Below are 20,417 nucleotides of genomic sequence, written 5' to 3'. Positions count from 1 at the left end.
GAAAAGTAATGCTTTTTGTTTTTCCTCCTTTAAGCTATTTCTTGTGGTGAACCAGCTATTCCAGAAAATGGTGGCGTCAATGGGTTATCATTTACCTATGGCAGTAAAGTGACATACAGGTAAGTGTTCAAACTGCATAGTAGAAATTGATAACATGCTGGGAGAAGGGGGAAAAATAATCCTAGAGGATGCTTTTGAATTAATATAGAATTACCTGAATTATGAGTGGTGTTAAGAAATCTAACCCGATAATCTAATGGTAGTTAACATCTAAAATCTTAAATCCTTTGCCAAGTAGCCCATTATTGCCACCAGCACCCGCTTGAGGCACCTTGAGAATGGATGACATGGAGGGGTGGTATTCAGGCTAATAGAATACTCTTTGTTTTAAACTGGAGCTTTGGCTCCAAACCCAGTATGTCTCCTATCAGGGGTCAGACCACCTCCAAAGAAAATTTTGTTTGAAGCTCTTAACCCATGGCACAAACTGGGGGCGAGCCAAATCCTCAAATCTGTCAGTCTGTTTATCACCTACCAAGATCCCTGTGGAAAAGTTACACGGTAGCAACCTTGAAAAAAAATAAATGCTTTACTTCAGCAGTAAGAAAAAGTGAGAGGGGGAAAAAAAAAAGTGTTGCCATCGAGTTGATTCCGACTCATGGCAACTCTATAGGAGAGAGTAGAACTGCCCCATAGAGTTTCCAGCGGGTTCCTGGTGGATTCAAACTGCCAACCTTTTGGTTAGCAGTCATAGCTCTTAACCACTATGCCACCAGAAAAGTGAGAGAGAGAAAGAAAAAAGAATTATTCCTGTATGTGTAAATTCTCAATATCTTAGTGGGGTGGGAGGACGTTGGGCACAGCTAAAATTATGTAAATAAAGAAAATTCTCTAATTTTCCTGTATCTTCTTTAGGTGTGATAAAGGATATACTCTGACTGGTGATAAAGAAGCATCCTGTCTTGCTAGTGGTTCTTGGAGTCATTCACCTCCTTTGTGTGAATTGGTGAAGTGTTCTAATCCTGAAAATATAAATAACGGAAAATATATTTTGAGTGGGCTTACCTACCTTTCTACTGCAACATATTCATGTGAGAAAGGATACAGGTAAAGTCCATGGGCGCCAGCCAGCTTCTTGCGATACTTTGTTCCTCGTTATTTATTCAATAAGTTTCATTTGTATGTGATTGCCTGACTTTAAACGCACATTCCTAAATGTAAAGAATATTCTCAAATTTGTTATCGTCCTGAGGCCTAGCTTATAGAAGATGCCCAGGGAAGGAGTAAATACTCCATCTGACTTCCACTTCATAAAGCCTTAATTCAACTACCATAACCATTCAGACTGTGATCATGAAAGTGAAAAGTGTTTGTGAAGCATAACACAATCCCTGATAAAGTACTTCTGTGATTGGTATTTTTTGTAAACAGCTTACTAAGCTTATTCTCAGGATTGCATGGGATGTTGTAAAAAGCATGTCAAGGTGAGGGACCAGGTGTTTAATATTGTAAGAGATTAATTTGATTCATGGTATAGGTAAATGTGTTTGTGTGTGTGTGTGTTTTCAACCCATGGGACAGTAGAGAAAGCCAGGCTGTGATCAAATGATAAACATGGCCAACAGGATCTGAAATAAACATAAATGACACAGACAGCCACAATCAGGTTGACAAGGAAAGGTGGCTAAGCCATGGCGTAAGGATGCATATTTGTAAAGTCAAAGAAAGACCAGAGGTCAGAGTCATGAGCAACACAGTTCAGACTCCAGGTTCGTGGCAATGAACGTGCCCTTTGGCCTTAATTAACTTGATTTTCTAGCTACTCAGATGTCTGCCTTCCTTTAGATCCTAAGCAACCCATTAACCGGTTCTCATCCAAGTAATCTGCTGTTCACGAGATCTGAGTGCCCTACAGTGCACATTAATCTGTTTTATTTTGCACCAGATGGTGCTTGTTGTTATGGTGTTTTAGCCCGTTCATTGTTTCCCATGGTATCACCTGTTGAGATTTCCCTTGCATTTATATAAACAAAATATGAAGAAACTTTTTAATTAAATTCCTCATATGTTCCCTATTTTCTTTAAGTCCTTCCTGTGTCATCCAGTGAAAGAGGTGATGTCATTCTTCCTGTAGCTTGCAGGGCCCTTCAGTCATTGAATGCACGGCATCAGGCAGCTGGGACCCAACGCCACCTGCCTGTCACCTTGTCTTCTGTGGAGAGCCGCCTGCCATCAAAGATGCTGTCACCACTGGGAGTAACTTTACTTTTGGGAACACTGTCACTTATACTTGCAAGGAAGGGTGAGTAAATCCTACAGCAGGGAAGCCAGCAGAGGGAGCCCAGGGAGTAGATGAAGGAAGCTGAGGAAGTAGATGTCCCCACCTGTAGAGATGGGCTCCAAACCACCTCCCCCAAAAAAACCCATTGCCATGAAGTTGATTCCGACTTGTAGTGACTCTATCGGATAGAGTAGAACCACCCCATAGGGTTTCCAAGGAGCAGCTGGTGGATTCGAACTGCTGACCTTTTGGTTAGAAGGCAGACACTTAACCACTGGGCCACCAGGCCTCTGGATGGGCTCCATTGAGCACTAAATTTCCTGGCAGCTGAAGCCGGAGAGCTATATGCTCTTGTCTTCCGACAGCAGAAAGGGAATGTATTCTCCTCTGGAAGCAGTGTTTTCCTGGAATTGCAGTAATTTATCAAATCAAGCATTGAATAATGGACATGGGACAATTCAGGGGAAAATACCTTTATGCTTTAATTAAAGGCATAAAAATCTCATTTAAATAGGCATTTGTATATTTATCCTTTGCAAAAGCAAAAGCAAAACTAAGTCTCACAATTTAAATATATGTCTGCAAAAAAAAGATAATAAAGCCCAAGTTTTTTAATGCCTAATGATCTCATTTAATTCAGAGATAAAATTTTTAAAACCAGGAAGCAGATTCCAAAGTGCTTTCACACTTGATTCTCATGAAAACGCTGTAAGGTATGAGAGAAGAAAGTGGCTCAGGATGGGTTGGTAGTCAGCTTGGGGTCTCAAGGCCTATACTGAGAAGGACTAAATTCCAGGTCCGCCGACTTGCACTTCGTTATTTTTCCCATGCTCCTTCAATAAATATCCTCACCATTAATTGCACTTTCACACTCCAGTTGTACTAGAGTTGCCTTTCACATGCCTGGATAATAATGTGTTCATGACTAGGAGCAGCGACAGCAGAGGGGGTTGCCATTTTCTGGGTTTGTATCTGGATTTGTATCTCAGCTCATGTCATTCAGTAACTGTGGCCTTGGGAAAATGGTGTAACCTCTGTGTGCCCCGATTTTTCTCCTATGTAAAATTAGTTCATTACAGGTTCATACTTCTTACAGTTACTGTGAGGAATAAGATGATATAATACATTACCTAGCCAGGAAAAAAAAACAAAACTCAATAAATTCCAGAAACTTAGCCATCATTAGGATGATGAAAGGACACAGTTGCTATACCATCATGAAGTGGGAGAGCTCATCGCGCTAGGACAGGACTGCCAGCAGATGGCGCCAATATTTGCTTGCAAAAAAATCTCACCCGTCAAGCCCAAAACCTCATTTATACCTTCCGCCCCAGACTTGGCCTGCCGAATTCATCAAAACAGTACACTGGAGATTTTCAGATGTTTGCCCAAATCAACAAAGTGGTCATCTGTTTCTCAGTTTCCTTTACAGCCTTCTGTGTATACTCCTTTGGTGAGAAACTTGGGAGGGAGCAAGGGTTAAATTAACATCCTAAAATCCTAATCAGATAGCTCTGTTTTTATTGTCCTCAAATGTGAACTTCTAAATGCAATTACTGGGTATGCTAAGATAAAATCTGTGATCATTATTATTAATGCAAAACAGAACTAATTACTAATGTGGGTTTATGCTTTTTATTGTCCTTATTAAATTGCAGCTGATTAAATGTATAGTATGCTGCCCTTTTAAGGTTCTTCTAAAAAGAGAAGAGCGAATAAGCAGCTCGGGAGCTCTCTCATAAAGCCCTCCGGGCACGTACCCATTAGCGGACTTCCACTCAGTGTGGGAATCAAATCACTGAAAAGTATACTTGAACATCAGTTTGCCCATTTTCAAAGGATTTTTGGTTATTATTCCAGAAACATGCAAATGTATTCCAGCCAGTTCTTTCTAAGATGAGTCGTTTTATGGAATCACTGTGATATTCATGGGCCATTTTTCCTTGGGATTATGGAATAAAACGATTTGTTTTATGCCTTATGTGGCCCGATTTTTGGTTACAGTCTGCAAGTGTGTTCACAATGCCTCTTGAATGAGAATACAAAAATATCACACAGAATTTAATTAAATATTCCAACATTTTAGATTTGTACCAATTCCAATTTTTTCTGCTTTGGTAGCCAACATTTATAGGGCCTATCTCACCATCTGTACAAAATTTTTCATTCTTTAGGTGTTTTTTAAATACAATAAAACCAAAACCATTGCCATTATGTCGATTCTGACTCATAGCGACCCTATAAGACAGAGTAAAACTGCCCCATAGGGTTTCCAAGGAGCGCCTGGTGGATTCAGTCTACCAACCTTTTGTTTACAGCCATAGTTCCTACCACTGTGCCACCATGGCTCCTAAATCTTACGAGAGACCTTGTTAAATGTACTGCTGAAAATCATTTCCAGTTAGTCTATACCGGCCACAATTTAACTCCTTTCCATCACCATAAAGAGCCCAGGTGGCACAATGGCTGAGCACTTGGTTATTAACCCAAAGACTGGAGGTCGAACTCACCCAGCGGCTCCATGGGAGAAAGACCTGGCAATCTGCTCTCATAAAGATTACAGCCTAGAAAATCCTATGGGGCAGTTCTGCTCTGTTGCATGGGATCGCTGAGTTGAAAATCAATTCGACAGCACCGAACAACAACTATCACCATAACCTTATCAAAAAAACACACAAGGTCCCCGTGATCACCACTTCCTTTCCAGGGGCTCACATGCCACTCCTGACTATTTGTAAAAGCTCGAAATGCCACAACTCAATCACACTCCCATTTTGCTGCTTATGCTACTCCTCTGCCTTGAATGACTCCTCTTCCACCTCTCTTCTGCCGTGACTTCCATCAATAGCCACTTCATCTGTGGGGCCTTTCCTGTCCTTCCCGTTCACCAGGTAGAATCAATCATTTCTCCTTTACGCAAACACCGTGAGAAGAAAGAGGGCCTACAATGCACCAGGCACCTGGTAGTTGCTGGGGAGACAGACTTGTAAAAATTAAATGCATCGGCATCACCTCTGGGCATCAAGTGACCCTTGCCTAGCACTTAGCAGTGTGCCTGGCACATGGCCCTTACGAATCATTTAAGGAAGGACTAAATGTTGACTGAGACACATAAAAGAGAAGTTGTTAGGTCTGACAGAGGTATATTGTAGGTCCTAAGAAGCTGTGGGTAGTGCTAAAAATGCGTCCTTTAGATTCATTGATTCAACAAGTATGTATTGAGTGGTGATCATCCATACATTATAGAAGAGCATTGCTGTGATTTTCCATCGAGGAGTAGTAGTCAGGGAAGATTTTCAAGAAGATTGGGGTCAGAGGCTTAATGAGGTGCCGCCAATTATAAAACACGACTCTTGTGTCCTCAAGAAGCCTTGAAGGATAAGAAAGTTTGTAGAGGTGGATGTGTCTGCCTCAGAGCCACTGGTCCCATGAAATAAAGGAAGCATTTCATAGGTGGCACATTGGATCCTAATAAATCAAGGGTGTCTAAGGTGGTGCCTATAAATTTCAGCCAATAAATATACTAGCAACATCAAGGGACCTGTGAAAATAATGATGCATGGTTCAAAGTGTGAAAATAATATAAACTGTGCCCTAAAACATCAGGAGCCTCAACAGATGGACTTCCATCCAGAGTACCTCCTATACAGGAATAGTAGACTCTAGGCATTCAGACCTGGAATAATGGATTTTTAATAATACAAAATACTTTTAGGGTATTGTCTTTGTACCTTCCTGGGTCCTCTAAGCTAGAAGTCATCTGAAGATTTATTAGGATCCATATACAAAGAACTGAGCTTACCCAAAACAGTAAATTGCAGCCAACCTTAGCAGCAGACTGCTCCACTGTTGGGGACCACCATAAATATTAATTTTGAAACCACTTCTGTGCATAGCATGATACATGGCCAGGGGCAGATTAACCAGTAAGCAAGGTAAACCCGTGCATACCTTGTTTATTGGGTAATCTGTCCCTATATGTGCCTATAGGTAGAGTGGATGTGCACATCTCATCTGATAACTGTATTATTTTTTCCTTGATATCTCTGTCTCCTATAAATTCCATAAATCTTGCCAGGTGAAATGCGGGAATTCCAGCCCCTCTTTTTTTTTTTTTTTTTCTATAATAGACAACACAATATAAAACTAAAAGCGATCTCAGGAGAAATGCTAACTAATCAGCTCAGAATTAGTGCAGAAGAGTGGGTCAATACTTTGTAGTAGTGACACCGCAATACAGCTTCCAAAGGTCGCCCCCGAATTGTGATCTAACTGACCTCATTTTAAAAAGAGAGAGCAGTATAGTGGCAAAGGCGTAGGTGTGGAAATCAGATAAACCAAACAGATCCCGAGTCTGCTGTTTGCAGCTGTGTGACTTTTGGCAAAATTCTCAGCCTGTCTGAACCACCCTTCACTCATCTGTAAAATGAAGAAATCAATCTGTCAAAACAGGATTAAATTAGGTACGCCATGATTTTAGTCCGTTTACCCGTTGTTGTTATCAAAATGATAGATCGGATATTGAACATTCCTTCAAAACTCTCTGTCGTCTTTCTCCTCGGTAAAAAATTGAGAATGAAAACAAGAAATGATACAAATACAATTATTCTAATAGTGTGCGGCATACTAATTCTTTCCACGTCAGAGAGAGAGCATTTGAGTGTAATTTAGGATTTTTGCAAATCATCAATCTGTCATGGTGTAAGGCCAAACACCTGGTGTATAAAGAAAGGCTCAGAGTTACTAAGCAAAGTGTTTCCATTCACCCCTCTTTGAGGCAAGCATTGTGGGTGTAAAGGAGGCCTACAATGTACCAGGCACTTGGTAGTTACAGGAGAGAGAGACTTATAAAAAGTAAATGTATTGGCATCACGTCTGGGCACCAAGGGACCCTTTTAGCACCTACCAGTGTGCCTGGCACATAGCAGGCCCCTAAGAGTTATCGAATCGCCAGCCTTTTGGCTAGCAGAGCAACTGTTTTAACAACTTCACCACCTGGGCTCCTTAAGAATTATTTAAGGAAGGACTAAATGTTGATTGAGAGACAAAAGAGAAGATCTTAGGTCTAACAGAGGGGTATTGTAAGGCCTAAGAAGCTGTGGGTAGTGTTGAAAATCCATCCTTTAGATTCACTGATTCAACAAATATGTATTGAGTGATAATCTTCTATTACATTAGGAGTAGTAGAGCCATACATGCACAACTTTTAACTAGCCACATGGTTAAGGGTTTCCCCAGTTAGGAGGCATTGGAGACTGAAATTACAATCACTGCTTTAAAGTTCATTTAATATAACTGTATAACTATGAGCTATATGTAGACTAAATTTGGTTTATCAGAAGCTTGTTTCCAAGACTAGTGCTAAAACCAGTAGACCAAATGGAGTTCCAGTTTTTAATTGAGTCTAACAAGACCATAGCTTACAACTCATTTTTTCTTTTTAAAATATGTGTAACAATTATTAGAGATCCTTTAAAAGCCATTTGATCAAGAAGCCCAATATTCAAACAGTAAATATCATTTTAAATACTGATTGTGGTTGAACAACATGAAAATCATGACTAATGTCATTGAATTGTATGTTTGAAGAAGGTTGAAATGGTAAAACAATTTGTTACGTACGTATTTACCACAATAAAAAAAGAAAAGAAAGTCATTATTGGAAAGGTAAAAAACAATAAGAAGATGCAATTATGTTTTCCCAAAATACACTTAGTTATTATTTCTTTCCTCCAACCTCATAGCTATACCCTTGCTGGTCCCGACACCATCGAATGCCTCGCCACTGGCAAATGGAGTGGAAGTAACCAGCAGTGCCTAGCTGTCTCCTGTGATGAGCCCCCCAACGTGGAGCACGCCTCTCCAGAGACTGCCCACCGGCTATTTGGAGACATTGCATTCTATTACTGTTCGGATGGTTACAGCCTGGCAGACAACCCTCAGCTCCTCTGCAATGCCCAGGGCAAGTGGGTGCCCCCTGAGGGTCAGGCCATGCCTCGCTGTATAGCTCATTTCTGTGAAAAACCCCCATCTGTTTCCTATAGCATCTTGGAATCTGTGAGCAAAGCAAAATTTACAGCTGGCTCAGTTGTAAGCTTCAAGTGCATGGAAGGTTTCGTGCTGAACACCTCAGCAAAGATTGAATGTATGAGAGGTGGGCAGTGGAACCCCTCCCCCATGTCCATCCAGTGCATCCCTGTGAGGTGTGGAGAGCCACCCAGCATCATGAATGGCTATGCAAGTGGGTCAAACTACAGTTTTGGGGCCATGGTGGCTTATAGCTGCAACAAGGGGTTCTACATCAAAGGGGAGAAGAAGAGCACCTGCGAAGCCACAGGACAATGGAGTAGCCCCATACCCACATGCCACCCTGTATCTTGCAATGAACCACCTAAGATCGAGAATGGCTTTCTGGAGGTAAGAGGCTGATTAGCAAGTGGACCATGGCTTCCATCACTTGGGGGGCCGGTGCATTGTGGCTAACCCAAAATTCAGGAGCAGGAGCAGTGAACAGATTAATGGTTGAAAAATAGAAGTGGCTAAAGTCTATAGGTAGTAGATAACCCGTAAAAAAACCAAACCCATTGTCCTCAAGTCAATTCGGACTCATAGCAACCCTATAGAACAGAGTAGAACTGCCCCATAGGGTTTCCAAGGCTGTAACCTTTTTGGAAACAGACTGCCACATCTTTAACCCATGGAACACATGGTGGGTTTGAACTGCTGACCTTTCGGTTAACAGCTGAGCACTTAACCACTGCACTACGAGGGCTCCTTAGGTAGTTGATAGTGAAGAAAAATTAATAAAGATTATCATGAATCCTTTTAATACCTCACTTTCTACATTCTACTAGCATATAGGCATTCTAAACACTTTGTGGCAATATTTTAGCCCTAAATATGAAGTTGGAGTAAACCAATTTTAATAAAATATCACTATGGTTTATAGATGAAATTATTCCAAGATGGGTGTATACTTTATTTCATAGAAATCAAGGTTTAAATGGAACCCAAGAAATCTATTATATTTTCTTATTTTTTAGATGAAAGATGAGGTAAACCATCCATTCATCATGATGTAGTCTTTGCAATCTTGTCTTGGTAGACCTAAAGCCATTTTCATCACGATGGACAAAGAGTTAAGTCCGACCCAAACGTGTCCTGCTCTCACACGGACGTGTCTTCTCATTAAACCCATCAGGAAAACAGGCATAAGATTCTAGTCCTCCAGATCAGGGCCGTTACAAATAGGCAATAGTGTGATTATAAAACTTTTTTAAAAGCCCACACATTTTTCTCCTTTGTATTCAAAAACAACAACAAAATAAGAGCAGATTCCTTTGGTAGAGGGTGCATGTGATATGTAATGAGGTTTTCTTTATGTATTTAACACATATTTCTGGAGCTCCTACTAGGTGTCAGGTACAGTGCTGAGCATTGGCAGTCTAGCACTTGACAGTATATTAGGCCTGTGATGGGGTGGTGTTTTCATACATGTGGGTACTCCGGCAGTAAATAAGTAAACAAAACAAATAGCTAATTCCAGATAGTGTTAAGGTTCACTATAGCATGGAAGCTAGAATTTACCATTGTCGCTAACAAAGAACCGTAGTAACCTTTTTAGGGATTTCATAATGAATTCATTTGTTGCATTGCCTAAAAATGGCCACGTTATATATTGTACACTTATTTATTTGAATATTGAGGTAATGGACATTACATGTTTATTTTAAAAAGGTGAAATACTGCTTTTCATTTTTCATCCCAGGTGCTAGTAGCAATTTAAGAATATATATGTGAGGGATGGAAACCCTGGTGGCGTAGTGATTAAGAGCTGTGGCTACTATCCGAAAAGGTCAGCAGTTTGAATCCACCAGGCGCTCCTTGGAAACCATATGGAGCACTTCTACCCTGTCCTGCAGGGTTGCTATGAATCAGAATCAACTTCACAGCAATGGGTTTGGTTTTTCTGGTATGTGAGGAATGAAACTGATAGTATTCTTAGGACCATATCTAAGAAAAATACCTTATTTGCTTTTTCATTATCTAACAGCGTTAAAGAATAAATGTGTGTGTGTTTTGTTTTTATGATTAAAACAACAAACTATAGCATTGCTTTGGTCAGCAAGATTTTTTTTTTTTTTTAATTTGCCTGGTAACTTACAGTTTTCAGTATTGCTCCATCAATTCATCAATCTGTTTAGAGACTGTTGATCTGGTACTTATTATGGGTTCAGCACTATGATAAACATTTCGGCAGTGGGAATTACTTAATTTGGTCTTACTGTCTTTTTCACCTATAAACAAACAAAAATAAGGCAGGCCTATTGGATAAAATATAAATTCGGATTCACTGCAGTCCTAGTTGATTCATTTTAATGTAAGCATTTTAGTTAAGTTCTTCTTTTATTAGCCACTGTATTTAGTTAACTATGTTATCTGGTGTACAATTGCACTTAATCATTTTCTTCCTTTTATACAGCACACAACTGGCAGGATCTTCGAGAGTGAAGTGAAGTTTCAGTGTAACCCAGGATACAAATCAGTTGGCAATCCTGTATTTGTCTGTCAAGCTAACCGCCATTGGCACAGTGAATCCCCTCTGTCGTGCGTCCCTCTCAACTGTGGAAAACCTCCCCCAATTCAGAACGGCTACATGAAAGGAGAAAACTTTGAAGTAGGATCCAAGGTTCAGTTTTTCTGTAATGAAGGTTATGAGCTTATTGGTGATAGTTCTTGGACATGCCAGAAATCTGGCAAGTGGAATAAGAAGCCAAATCAAAAGTGTGTGCCTGCCAAATGCCCAGAGCCACCCCTCTTGGAAAACCAGCTAGTATTGAAGGAGTTGACCACAGAGGTGGGAGTAGTGACATTTTCCTGTAAAGAAGGCCATGCCCTTCAAGGCCCCTCTGTCCTGAAATGCTTGCCATCCCAGCAATGGAATGATTCCTTTCCTGTTTGTAAGCTGGTCCTTTGCCTCCCACCTCCACTGATTTCCTTTGGTGTCCCTGCCCCTTCTTCTGCTCTTCATTTTGGAAGTACTGTCAAGTATTCTTGTGTGGATGGTTTTTTCCTAAGAGGAGACCCTACCACCTTCTGCCAAGCTGATGGCACCTGGAGCTCACCACTGCCAGAATGTGTTCCGGTAGAATGCCCTCAGCCTGAGGAAATCGTCAATGGCATCATCGATGTGCAAGGTCTTGCCTATCTCAGCACAGCTCTCTACACCTGTAAGCCAGGCTTCGAATTGGTGGGAAACACTACCACCCTTTGTGGAGAAAATGGTCACTGGCTTGGTGGAAGACCAACATGTAAACCCATTGAGTGTCCAAAGCCCAAGGAGATTTTAAATGGCAAGTTCTCTTACACAGATCTCCACTATGGGCAGACCATTACTTATTCCTGTGACCGAGGCTTCAGGCTCAAAGGTCCCAAAGCCTTGACCTGTTTAGAGACGGGTGATTGGGATATGGATGTCCCGTCTTGCAATGCCATACACTGTAATCCTCCACAGCCCATTGAAAATGGTTTTGTAGAAGGTGCAGATTACAGCTATGGTGCCATGATCATCTACAGTTGCTTTCCTGGGTTCCAGGTGGCTGGTCATGCCATGCAGACCTGTGAAGAGTCAGGATGGTCAAGCTCCATCCCAACATGTGTACCCATAGACTGTGGCCTCCCTCCTCACATAGATTTTGGAGACTGTATTAAGGTCAAAGATGGCCAGGGGTATTTTGACCAAGAAGACGACATAATGCAAGTTCCATATCTGACACCTCACCCTCCTCATCATTTGAGAGCAATGGCTAAAATCTGGGAAAATTCAAAGGAGTCTCCTACTACACATTTGTCAAACTTTCTGTATGGCACCATAGTTTTATATACCTGTAATCCAGGATATGAACTTTTGGGGACCCCTATGCTGATCTGCCAGGAAGATGGAACTTGGAATGGCAGTGCACCTTCCTGCATTTCCATTGAATGCGACTTGCCTTTTGCACCTGAAAATGGCTTTTTGCATTTTACAGAGACTACCATGGGTAGTGCAGTGCAGTATAGCTGCAAACCTGGGCACCTTCTAGTGGGCTCCAACATAAGACTCTGTCTACAGAATAAAGAGTGGAGTGGTGCTTCCCCACACTGTGAAGCCATTTCCTGCAAAAAACCAAACCCAATCATGAATGGCTCTATCAAAGGAAGCAACTACACATACTTGAGTGTGTTGTACTATGAATGTAACCCTGGATATGTGCTAAATGGCACCGAGAGGAGAACATGCCAAGAAAATAAAAATTGGGATGGCACTGAGCCAGTTTGCATTCCTGTGGACTGTGGTTCACCCCCAATCTCAGCCAATGGCCAAGTGGTAGGAGACGTGTACACATTCCAGAAAGAGGTTGAGTACACTTGCAATGAAGGGTTCTTGCTTGAGGGAGCCAGGAGTCGTATTTGTCTTGCCAATGGAAGTTGGAGTGAAACCACTCCCATCTGTGTGCCTATCAAATGTGCCACCCCACCACAGGTGGCAAATGGAATGATGGATGGCCTGGACTATGACTTTGGGAAGGAGGTTGTGTTCCACTGTCAGGAGGGCTACGTGTTGCATGGTGCTTCAAAACTCACCTGTCAAGCAGACGGTAACTGGGATGCAGAGGTTCCTCTTTGTAAACCAGTCAACTGTGTATCGCCTGAGGATCTTTCCCATGGCTTCCCTAATGGTTTTTCTTTTTATCATGGGGGTCATATACAGTATCAGTGCTTTCCTGGTTATAAGCTCCATGGGAGTCCTTCAAGAAGGTGTCTCTCCAATGGTTCTTGGAGTGGCAGCACACCTACCTGCCTGCCTTGCAAGTGTTCTATACCAATAATTCAAAATGGAGCTGTCAATGGGTCAGATTTTGGTTGTGGAAAGGCAGCCTGGATTCAGTGCTTCAAAGGCTTCAAGCTCCTGGGACTTTCTGAAATCACTTGTATAGCCAATGGCCAATGGAGCACTGCCTTCCCACGTTGTGAACACATTCCCTGTGGTTCTCCCCCAACAATACCAAATGCACTCATCAGTGAAAGTGGCTCCTTGGAGGAAAATGTGATAACTTACAGCTGCACACCTGGGTATGTTATGCAAGGCAGTTCAAATCTGATCTGTACAGAGAAAGGGACATGGAGCCAGCCTTATCCAGTCTGTGAGCCCCTGTCTTGTGGACCCCCACCCTCTGTTGCCAATGCAGTGGCAACTGGAGAGACATACACATATGAAAGTAAAGTGAAACTCAGGTAAGACCATGGCTTTAGAATATCCAAGAGGTGTAAGCACTAGGGTTGTAAAAGAAGTGACGGGTCAAAAATTTAGCTAATTATGGGGGGAAAAAAAAAAACAAAAACCTGCCATCTCTGGACTGGTCTGTGGAACCTAAAGCTTTTAACCCTTGACTTTATTCTACCCATAATTATGTAGAAATCCATTGACTGTAAAAAAAAAAAAAAAAAATTGAAAAATTTTTAAGGTTTAGTTTCTAATGTAATTGTCACGACTGTCATATTCTGTTGAGCTTCATGAAGCAGCAAGACCCTTTACTAGTTTGAGTATCACTTGAATTGCAAAGCTCTTCTTTAAATGTCACGGTGGTAAATTGCTTTATGATGTCACTTGATGATTTTATTTATACCTGCGAATGTTGGGGAAATAGGGTAAACCTGAAGAATTCAGGGCAAAAAAACCCGTACTTTTATTGGTTAATGTAAATAAGGGAGATATCCTAAAAGGGACCTCCAACCTATGCTAGCTGAACAAATTAAGCTTTTAATGTCCAAAATAGTGATTTTTTTGCTGGAAATTGCCCTGTGTAAAATATTTAAAGAAAGATGAGAAAATATGCAATGAATTTATAACTTAAAATTTTGATTGGAACAAATATCCATAATAAAAAAAAAATAGATAAAGATATTTTCTCAATCCTCAAAATCAATTTAAATTATATTCACATCTCTGAAGGAATTACGAATTATCCTTCACATATTGGCACATTCGGTTTTATGGATAATTTAACAGCTCTTCTTAAGCATGTCTGTTGTGTACGTTTTAGCCCTGCCTTCCTTTTCCCTCAATTACAGTGAGAAGTCGACCTAAGGGCGGCTGTCAGTGATAAGCAAGGGAAAGAGTAGCGGATCATGCATTGAGCAGAAAACAGCAACTATTCCATGCTTTTGAGATAATTTAAAATTTTCTGCGTGGGTATTGGCGTATCAGATATTTTGAGAGGCCTCAATGTTACCTACTCCTCAAGATTTTCCAGTTTTTATTCCTTGTGTGTTGATTACATGATCTTTCAGATCGCCTCAATATAAGATAAACTGATCACTCCAAGATTGCAAAGGCTTTGACTCCTACCAAGCCTGGTAATTCATGAAATTTAAAAAATGCTATCCAACTAATAAATGATAGTTAATTAAACTTTTAATTAAAAAGGCAGTGTAGTATAGTGGTAAAAACATTGACTCTAGAGCCAGATTCCCTAGGTATGTGACACTCAGCTCTGTCGCTTCCTAACTATGTGACTTTGGAGAAGTAAATTAATCTCTCTGGTATCACTTTCATCATCTGGAAAATGGAAATAAAGATAACAATAGTACCTACTCATAGGGTTGACAAGATTATTAAATGAGTTGATGTTTATAAAGCACTTAGCACAGTGACTGGAATTTAGTAAGTTCTAACCCTGGTGGTGTAGTGGTTAAGAGCTATGGCTGCTAATCAAAAGGCTGGCAGTTCGAATCCATCAGGCGCTCCTTGGAAACTCTGTGGGGCAGTTCTACTCTGTCCTATAGGGTCGCTATGAGTCAGAATCATCTTGATAGCAACAGGTTTGGTTTTGGTTTTTGGTTTATGTAAACATTTGCTAAGTAAATAACTGAAAAATTTTTTAATTATAAAGGGTCTTAGTCAAGCTGACCCAAGTTTGAACACGAAGACTACTGTAACATGGTAATAACTAATTATGAGGATTAAAAGAAATAGTGTATATAAAATACCTACACCAATGCCTGGCCCAAAGTAGATAATAAATGTTAATGATATTATATTCATACTAATGTTTGAGTCTATTCTGAACTTTCTCTAGAATTCCTTGAACTGTTAGCTTTTTTTAGAATGAAAAATAAATTCAATAATCATATCTACAACAAAGGTAAATAATGTCAATATTAAAGCAATTTTAGTCTTGGATAAACTTTAACACAAATTACCAAGAATTGATCTGGTTATCTTTGTTATAGTGATGTTTATGCAAGCAATGTCATCCACCTGACATTTGAATCAGTTTTGATATATTGCATAAAATGTCTTCTTAGCCTTGTAAGAGCTTCTGAAGTTCAAGAATAGGTCCCGAACTATGTAGTACTCTTGACAGCACTCATTTTTGTATTTCTATTGCAGATGTCTAGAAGGTTATGTGATGGATACAGATATCGATACATTCACCTGTCAGAAAGATGGTTACTGGTTCCCTGAAAGAATTTCCTGCAGTCTAAAAACATGTGCTCTTCCAGCAAACATAACACATGTACTCATTCACGGGGATGATTTCGGTGTGAATAAGCAAATTTCTGTGTCATGTACTGAAGGGTATACTTACAAGGGAGTTAATATATCAACGTGTCAGGTAAGAGTTTTTGTCTTAATTAGAACATGTCAGTAGAACTCGTGTGTGTGTGTGTGTGTGCACGCACGCATGTGTGTGTGTGTTGCGATATAACCAGTATCTTGCTACCCCGAAAAGAAAAAAAGGCAAAAGATTTCAATTATGTCAAAAGATTTGAGAAGTTTCTTGGTAGAGATATAGTAAAATGAATCTTTCTTTTCAGTATTCCCATTTTTAAACCAGGAAAGTGCCAAGGGCTTTCGTTAGGTAAAATGTTAAAATATCTACAAGATATTCATAACAAATTAACACTTGAAAGAGTGTCTGTGTGTTGAAATTGCCTAAGCCAAATATGTTTCAAGTTTTAGTGGCAAGACCAAAGGTTTCAGAAACCCACCCGCCCCCCCCCCAAAAAAACATTGCATTCAAGTTGATTCTAACTCATGGCAACCCCATGTGTGTTAGAATGGAACTGTGCTCCATAGAGTTTTCAATGGCTGATCTTTTGGAAGTAGGTCACCAGGCCTTTCTTCCAAGGTACCTTTAAGTGGATTCAAACCACCAACCTTTCATGTAGTAGCCGAGCGTCATCTGTGCCAGGAGCCTTAAGGTTTCAGAAGCAGATGAATAATTGGAGTCAAATACTGTCACTGTTACCACCTATGTGACTTTAAAAGGAGTCCTGGTGGCACAGTGGTTAAGCACTTGGTTGCTAACCGAAAGTTCAGTGATTTGAACCCACCATCTGCTCCTCGGGAGAAAGATGTGGTAATCAGCTTCTCTAAAGATTACAGCCTTGGAAACTCTATGGGGCAGTTCTGCTGTGTCCTAGAGGGTTGCAATGAGTTGGAATCAACTCGGTAGCAATGGGTTTTTTTGGGTATGTGACTTTAAGAAAGTTACTTAAACTTTTTGAGCTTCAGTTTTTCCATATTTGAAAAATGCGTATAATAATACATACCTTGTATGATTGGTTTGAGAAACTAGTTAGGTAATAGAGGAAATTCCCTGGACAAGCACCATGGATAATAGATTGCCCTAGTACATCCTCTCCGCTAGCCTCCATAAGATGTACCAGAGAAAGAAAAATAACACAAGTCATTGGTACACTCTTCTTTTCAGGAGGGTCGGGGGAAGAATGCTACATAGTATTAAAAAAAAAAAATTTTTTTTATACATAGTATACAGATGATTTTTCCCTTAAATATACTTTTGTTTAAACCTCAGCTCAAATGCTTACAGACTCTGTGACCTTATATTCCTTCAACTTGTTTTCTTTACTTATAAATCGATGGTAACTAAAAGGATTAAATTATTTAATATATATGACACCTTATATAGGTGTCTTAAGTACATGCCTGACATACATACAGTAAGGACTCAAGAATGATTTGATTTCATTCTCTTCCCAGTTTTCCATTTATAAATTATGTATACTCAATCATTGGTTACTAAAAAGCCAGTTGGCACGTCTAGGGTCCTGAAAGCTTGCGAGGGGCCATCTAAGATACAATTATTGGTCTCTTCCTCCTGGAGCAAAGAAGAATGAAGAAATTAAAGACCCAAGGAAACAAATGGACCACACAAACCACAGCCTCCACTTGCCTTAGACCGGAAGAACTAGATGATACCTGGCTACCACTACCTACTGCTCTGATCAGAATCACAATAGAAGGTCCTGGACAGAGTGAGAGAAATACATAGAAAAAAATTCAAATTCATAAAGAAAAGCCAGATTTATTGGTCTGATAGAGACTGGTGGAACTCCTGAGACTGTGGCATTTAGACACTCTTCAAACCTGGAACAGAACCCAGTCCTGGAGATCACCTTTCAGCCAAACGATAGACAGGCATATATAAAGTGAACAATAACACCTGTGAGGAACATGCTGTCAGAACAATCAGCCATACGAGACCAAAAGGGCAGCATTTGCCCAAAAACAAAGGTCAGAAGGCAGAAAGGAGCAGGGAAGATGGGCAAATGGAAGCGGGAAGCCCAGGGAAGAAGAGGGTAGAGTGTTGTCACATTAAGGGGATTGCAACTAATGTCACAAAACAAAATGTGTGTAAATTGTTGAATGGGAAACTAATTTGCTGTGTAAACTTTCACCCAAACCACAATAAAATGTTAAAAAAAAATACCAGTTGCTGTCAAATGCATTCCAACCCCTGGTGACCACCCTCCGCCCCCCACCCCCGCCCCACCATGTGTGTCAGAGTAGAAGTGTGCTCCTTAGGGTTTTCAGTGCTGATTTTTCGGAAGTAAATCACCACAGCTTTCGTCCGAGACGCTTCTTGGTGGACTCAAACTGCCAGCCTTTCAGTTAACAGCTGAGCATGTTAACCGTTTGTACCCCTCAGGGGGACTTCCATCGGTTACTGTTGTTGTTGTCGTTAGTTGCCATCAAGTCAATTCCAACTCGTGGTGACCCCATGTGTGCAAAGTAGAACTGCTCCACAGAGTTATCAGGGCCATCTTTTTAAACTTCGAATGATGTGACTAAGAGCTGCTGCTTCTCATACACTTTAACTAAAATGTGAAGTTGTATGATATATAAGGATACGTTGGTATAAGTCATGTATAAGTCTGTATTCTACCATTCAGTCCCCATGCATTTTAATGGAAACTTACTTCCTGGTGTTCATTTTTACTGCCTGGACTCTCTTAAGAAAAAAGTGCTTGTTTTATCTGTTCAAGAAATGTCTAAAATTGTTCAGTGACTGTTATTAAGGCCACAGATAATATGTTGCTGAAGTAGGACCAATCTCTAGGTCCTTTTGACTACTATTTCTGGGGTTATTCTGCTGTGCAACCAATACTTGTAAATTTCTTTATAAATATATATTAGCTCCTAAATGTAACTTATAATTTATTTATTATTTAGCTTGATGGCACCTGGGAGCCAGCGTTTTCTGATGAATCCTGCAGTCCAGTTTCTTGCGGGAAACCTGAAAGTCCAGAACATGGACTTGTGGTTGGCAGTAAATATAGCTTCGAAAGCACAATTATTTATCAGTGTGAAGCTGGCTATGAGTTAGAGGTAAGTAAACAAATTGTAACTATCATTGTTTTGTTTTTCTGATATACTTGGGAACATTTTTAGTATTAGCACTGATTTGTTTCTCTGACGTTGATCCTAAGAGTCTTTTATACTTTGTTACCTTATACCCTAATACTTCCCAGGAAATATTTAAGGTGATTTATCATTTGGAAAAGCAAAATAAGTCTCAAATTAAAAAAAAAAAAATAAAAGTCATGAAAAAAGGAAGAGGAAGTAAGTTTGCCAGCCACTAGACTGATACTGTCACTTCAACTGATCATTAAATCTGTGTTTTGGCTTCCTGATAATCATACTGTTTAGCAGGAAAATCCTCCTGTCACCTGGGGGAGGTGACCATAGGGATTTAGGTATGTGAATCCAGTATTCCCTCAAGCAAGGAACTCACTTACCTTGGCAAGTTCTTGATTGAGGTACCAGGTCCTCGACATGGCAGACAGGCCTGAAAAATCCTCAGAATATTTCTAACCAAATTAAACTTGGGCCTCCAGACCATTCCCAGTTTGCAATATTAAAACCCTGTCCCAACACACAATATAGGAGAGGTTGGCACAACTGGCCTAAACCAAAAGCAAAGAAGTTTCCTGAATACAACCAAATGCTTCAAAGGCCAGAGTAGCAGGGATGGGGCCTGGGGACCATGGTTTCAGGGGGCATCTAGGTCAATTGGCATAATAAAATGTATTAAGAAAACGTTCTGCATCCCACTTTGGTGAGTGGTGTCTGGGGTCTTAAATACTAGCAAGCGACCATCTAAGACTCATCAGTTGGTCTCAACTCACCTGGAGCAAAGAAGAATAAAGAACACTACATACACAAGGTAAATATGAGCCCAAGAGACAGAAAGGGCCACATAAACCAGAGACTATATCAGCCTGAGACCAGAAGAACTAGATGGTGCCCAGCTACCACCGGTGACTGCCCTGACCGGGAACACAACAGAGAGTCCCTGACGGAGGAGGAGAACAGTGGGATGCAGACCTAAAATTCTCATGAAAAGACCAGACTTAATGGTCTGAGTGAAACTAGGCGGATCCCGGAGGTCCTGGTCCCCTGAACCTCTGTTAGCGCAGGACTGGAACCATTCCGGAAACCAACTCTTCAGAAGGGGATTGGACTGGACTATGGGACGGAAAATGATACTGGTGAGGAGTGAGCTTCTTGTCTCAAGTAGACACAGGAGACTGTGGGCAGCTCCTGTCTAGAGGTGAGATGGAAGAGCAGAGGGGGACAGGAGCTGGTTGAATGGACACGGGGAATAGGGGGTGGAGAGGAGCTAGGAGTACATAGCAAGGTAAGTGTGAGTTTCTGTACGGGGGACTGACTTGAGCTGTGAGCTTTCAATTGAAGCACAGTAAATTTAAAAAAACCTGTCCACAGCACTGTTGCTATGTGTCATCGAGTTGGTTCTGAATCATAGCAACCCTATGTACAACAGAA

The 20,417-nt window shown here is 40.7% G+C and overlaps 1 protein-coding gene across 1 annotated transcript in view; it reads left to right on the top strand.

Moving 5' to 3' along the window:
• SVEP1 (sushi, von Willebrand factor type A, EGF and pentraxin domain containing 1) overlaps positions 1-20,417 on the top strand; it is a 194,867-nt gene that overhangs the window by 147,530 nt on the left and 26,920 nt on the right. Inside the window, exons 34-40 of the mRNA XM_049896872.1 lie at positions 35-119; positions 916-1,107; positions 2,135-2,302; positions 8,026-8,698; positions 10,764-13,555; positions 15,714-15,939; positions 18,804-18,959. Coding sequence (XP_049752829.1) covers positions 35-119; positions 916-1,107; positions 2,135-2,302; positions 8,026-8,698; positions 10,764-13,555; positions 15,714-15,939; positions 18,804-18,959 — 4,292 coding nt within the window. The remainder of the gene's footprint in view (positions 1-34; positions 120-915; positions 1,108-2,134; positions 2,303-8,025; positions 8,699-10,763; positions 13,556-15,713; positions 15,940-18,803; positions 18,960-20,417) is intronic.

This window comes from Elephas maximus, chromosome 9 (genome assembly GCF_024166365.1).
Source record: "Elephas maximus indicus isolate mEleMax1 chromosome 9, mEleMax1 primary haplotype, whole genome shotgun sequence".
NCBI lineage: Eukaryota > Metazoa > Chordata > Mammalia > Proboscidea > Elephantidae > Elephas > Elephas maximus.
This window is presented reverse-complemented; position numbering and strand designations above follow the sequence as displayed.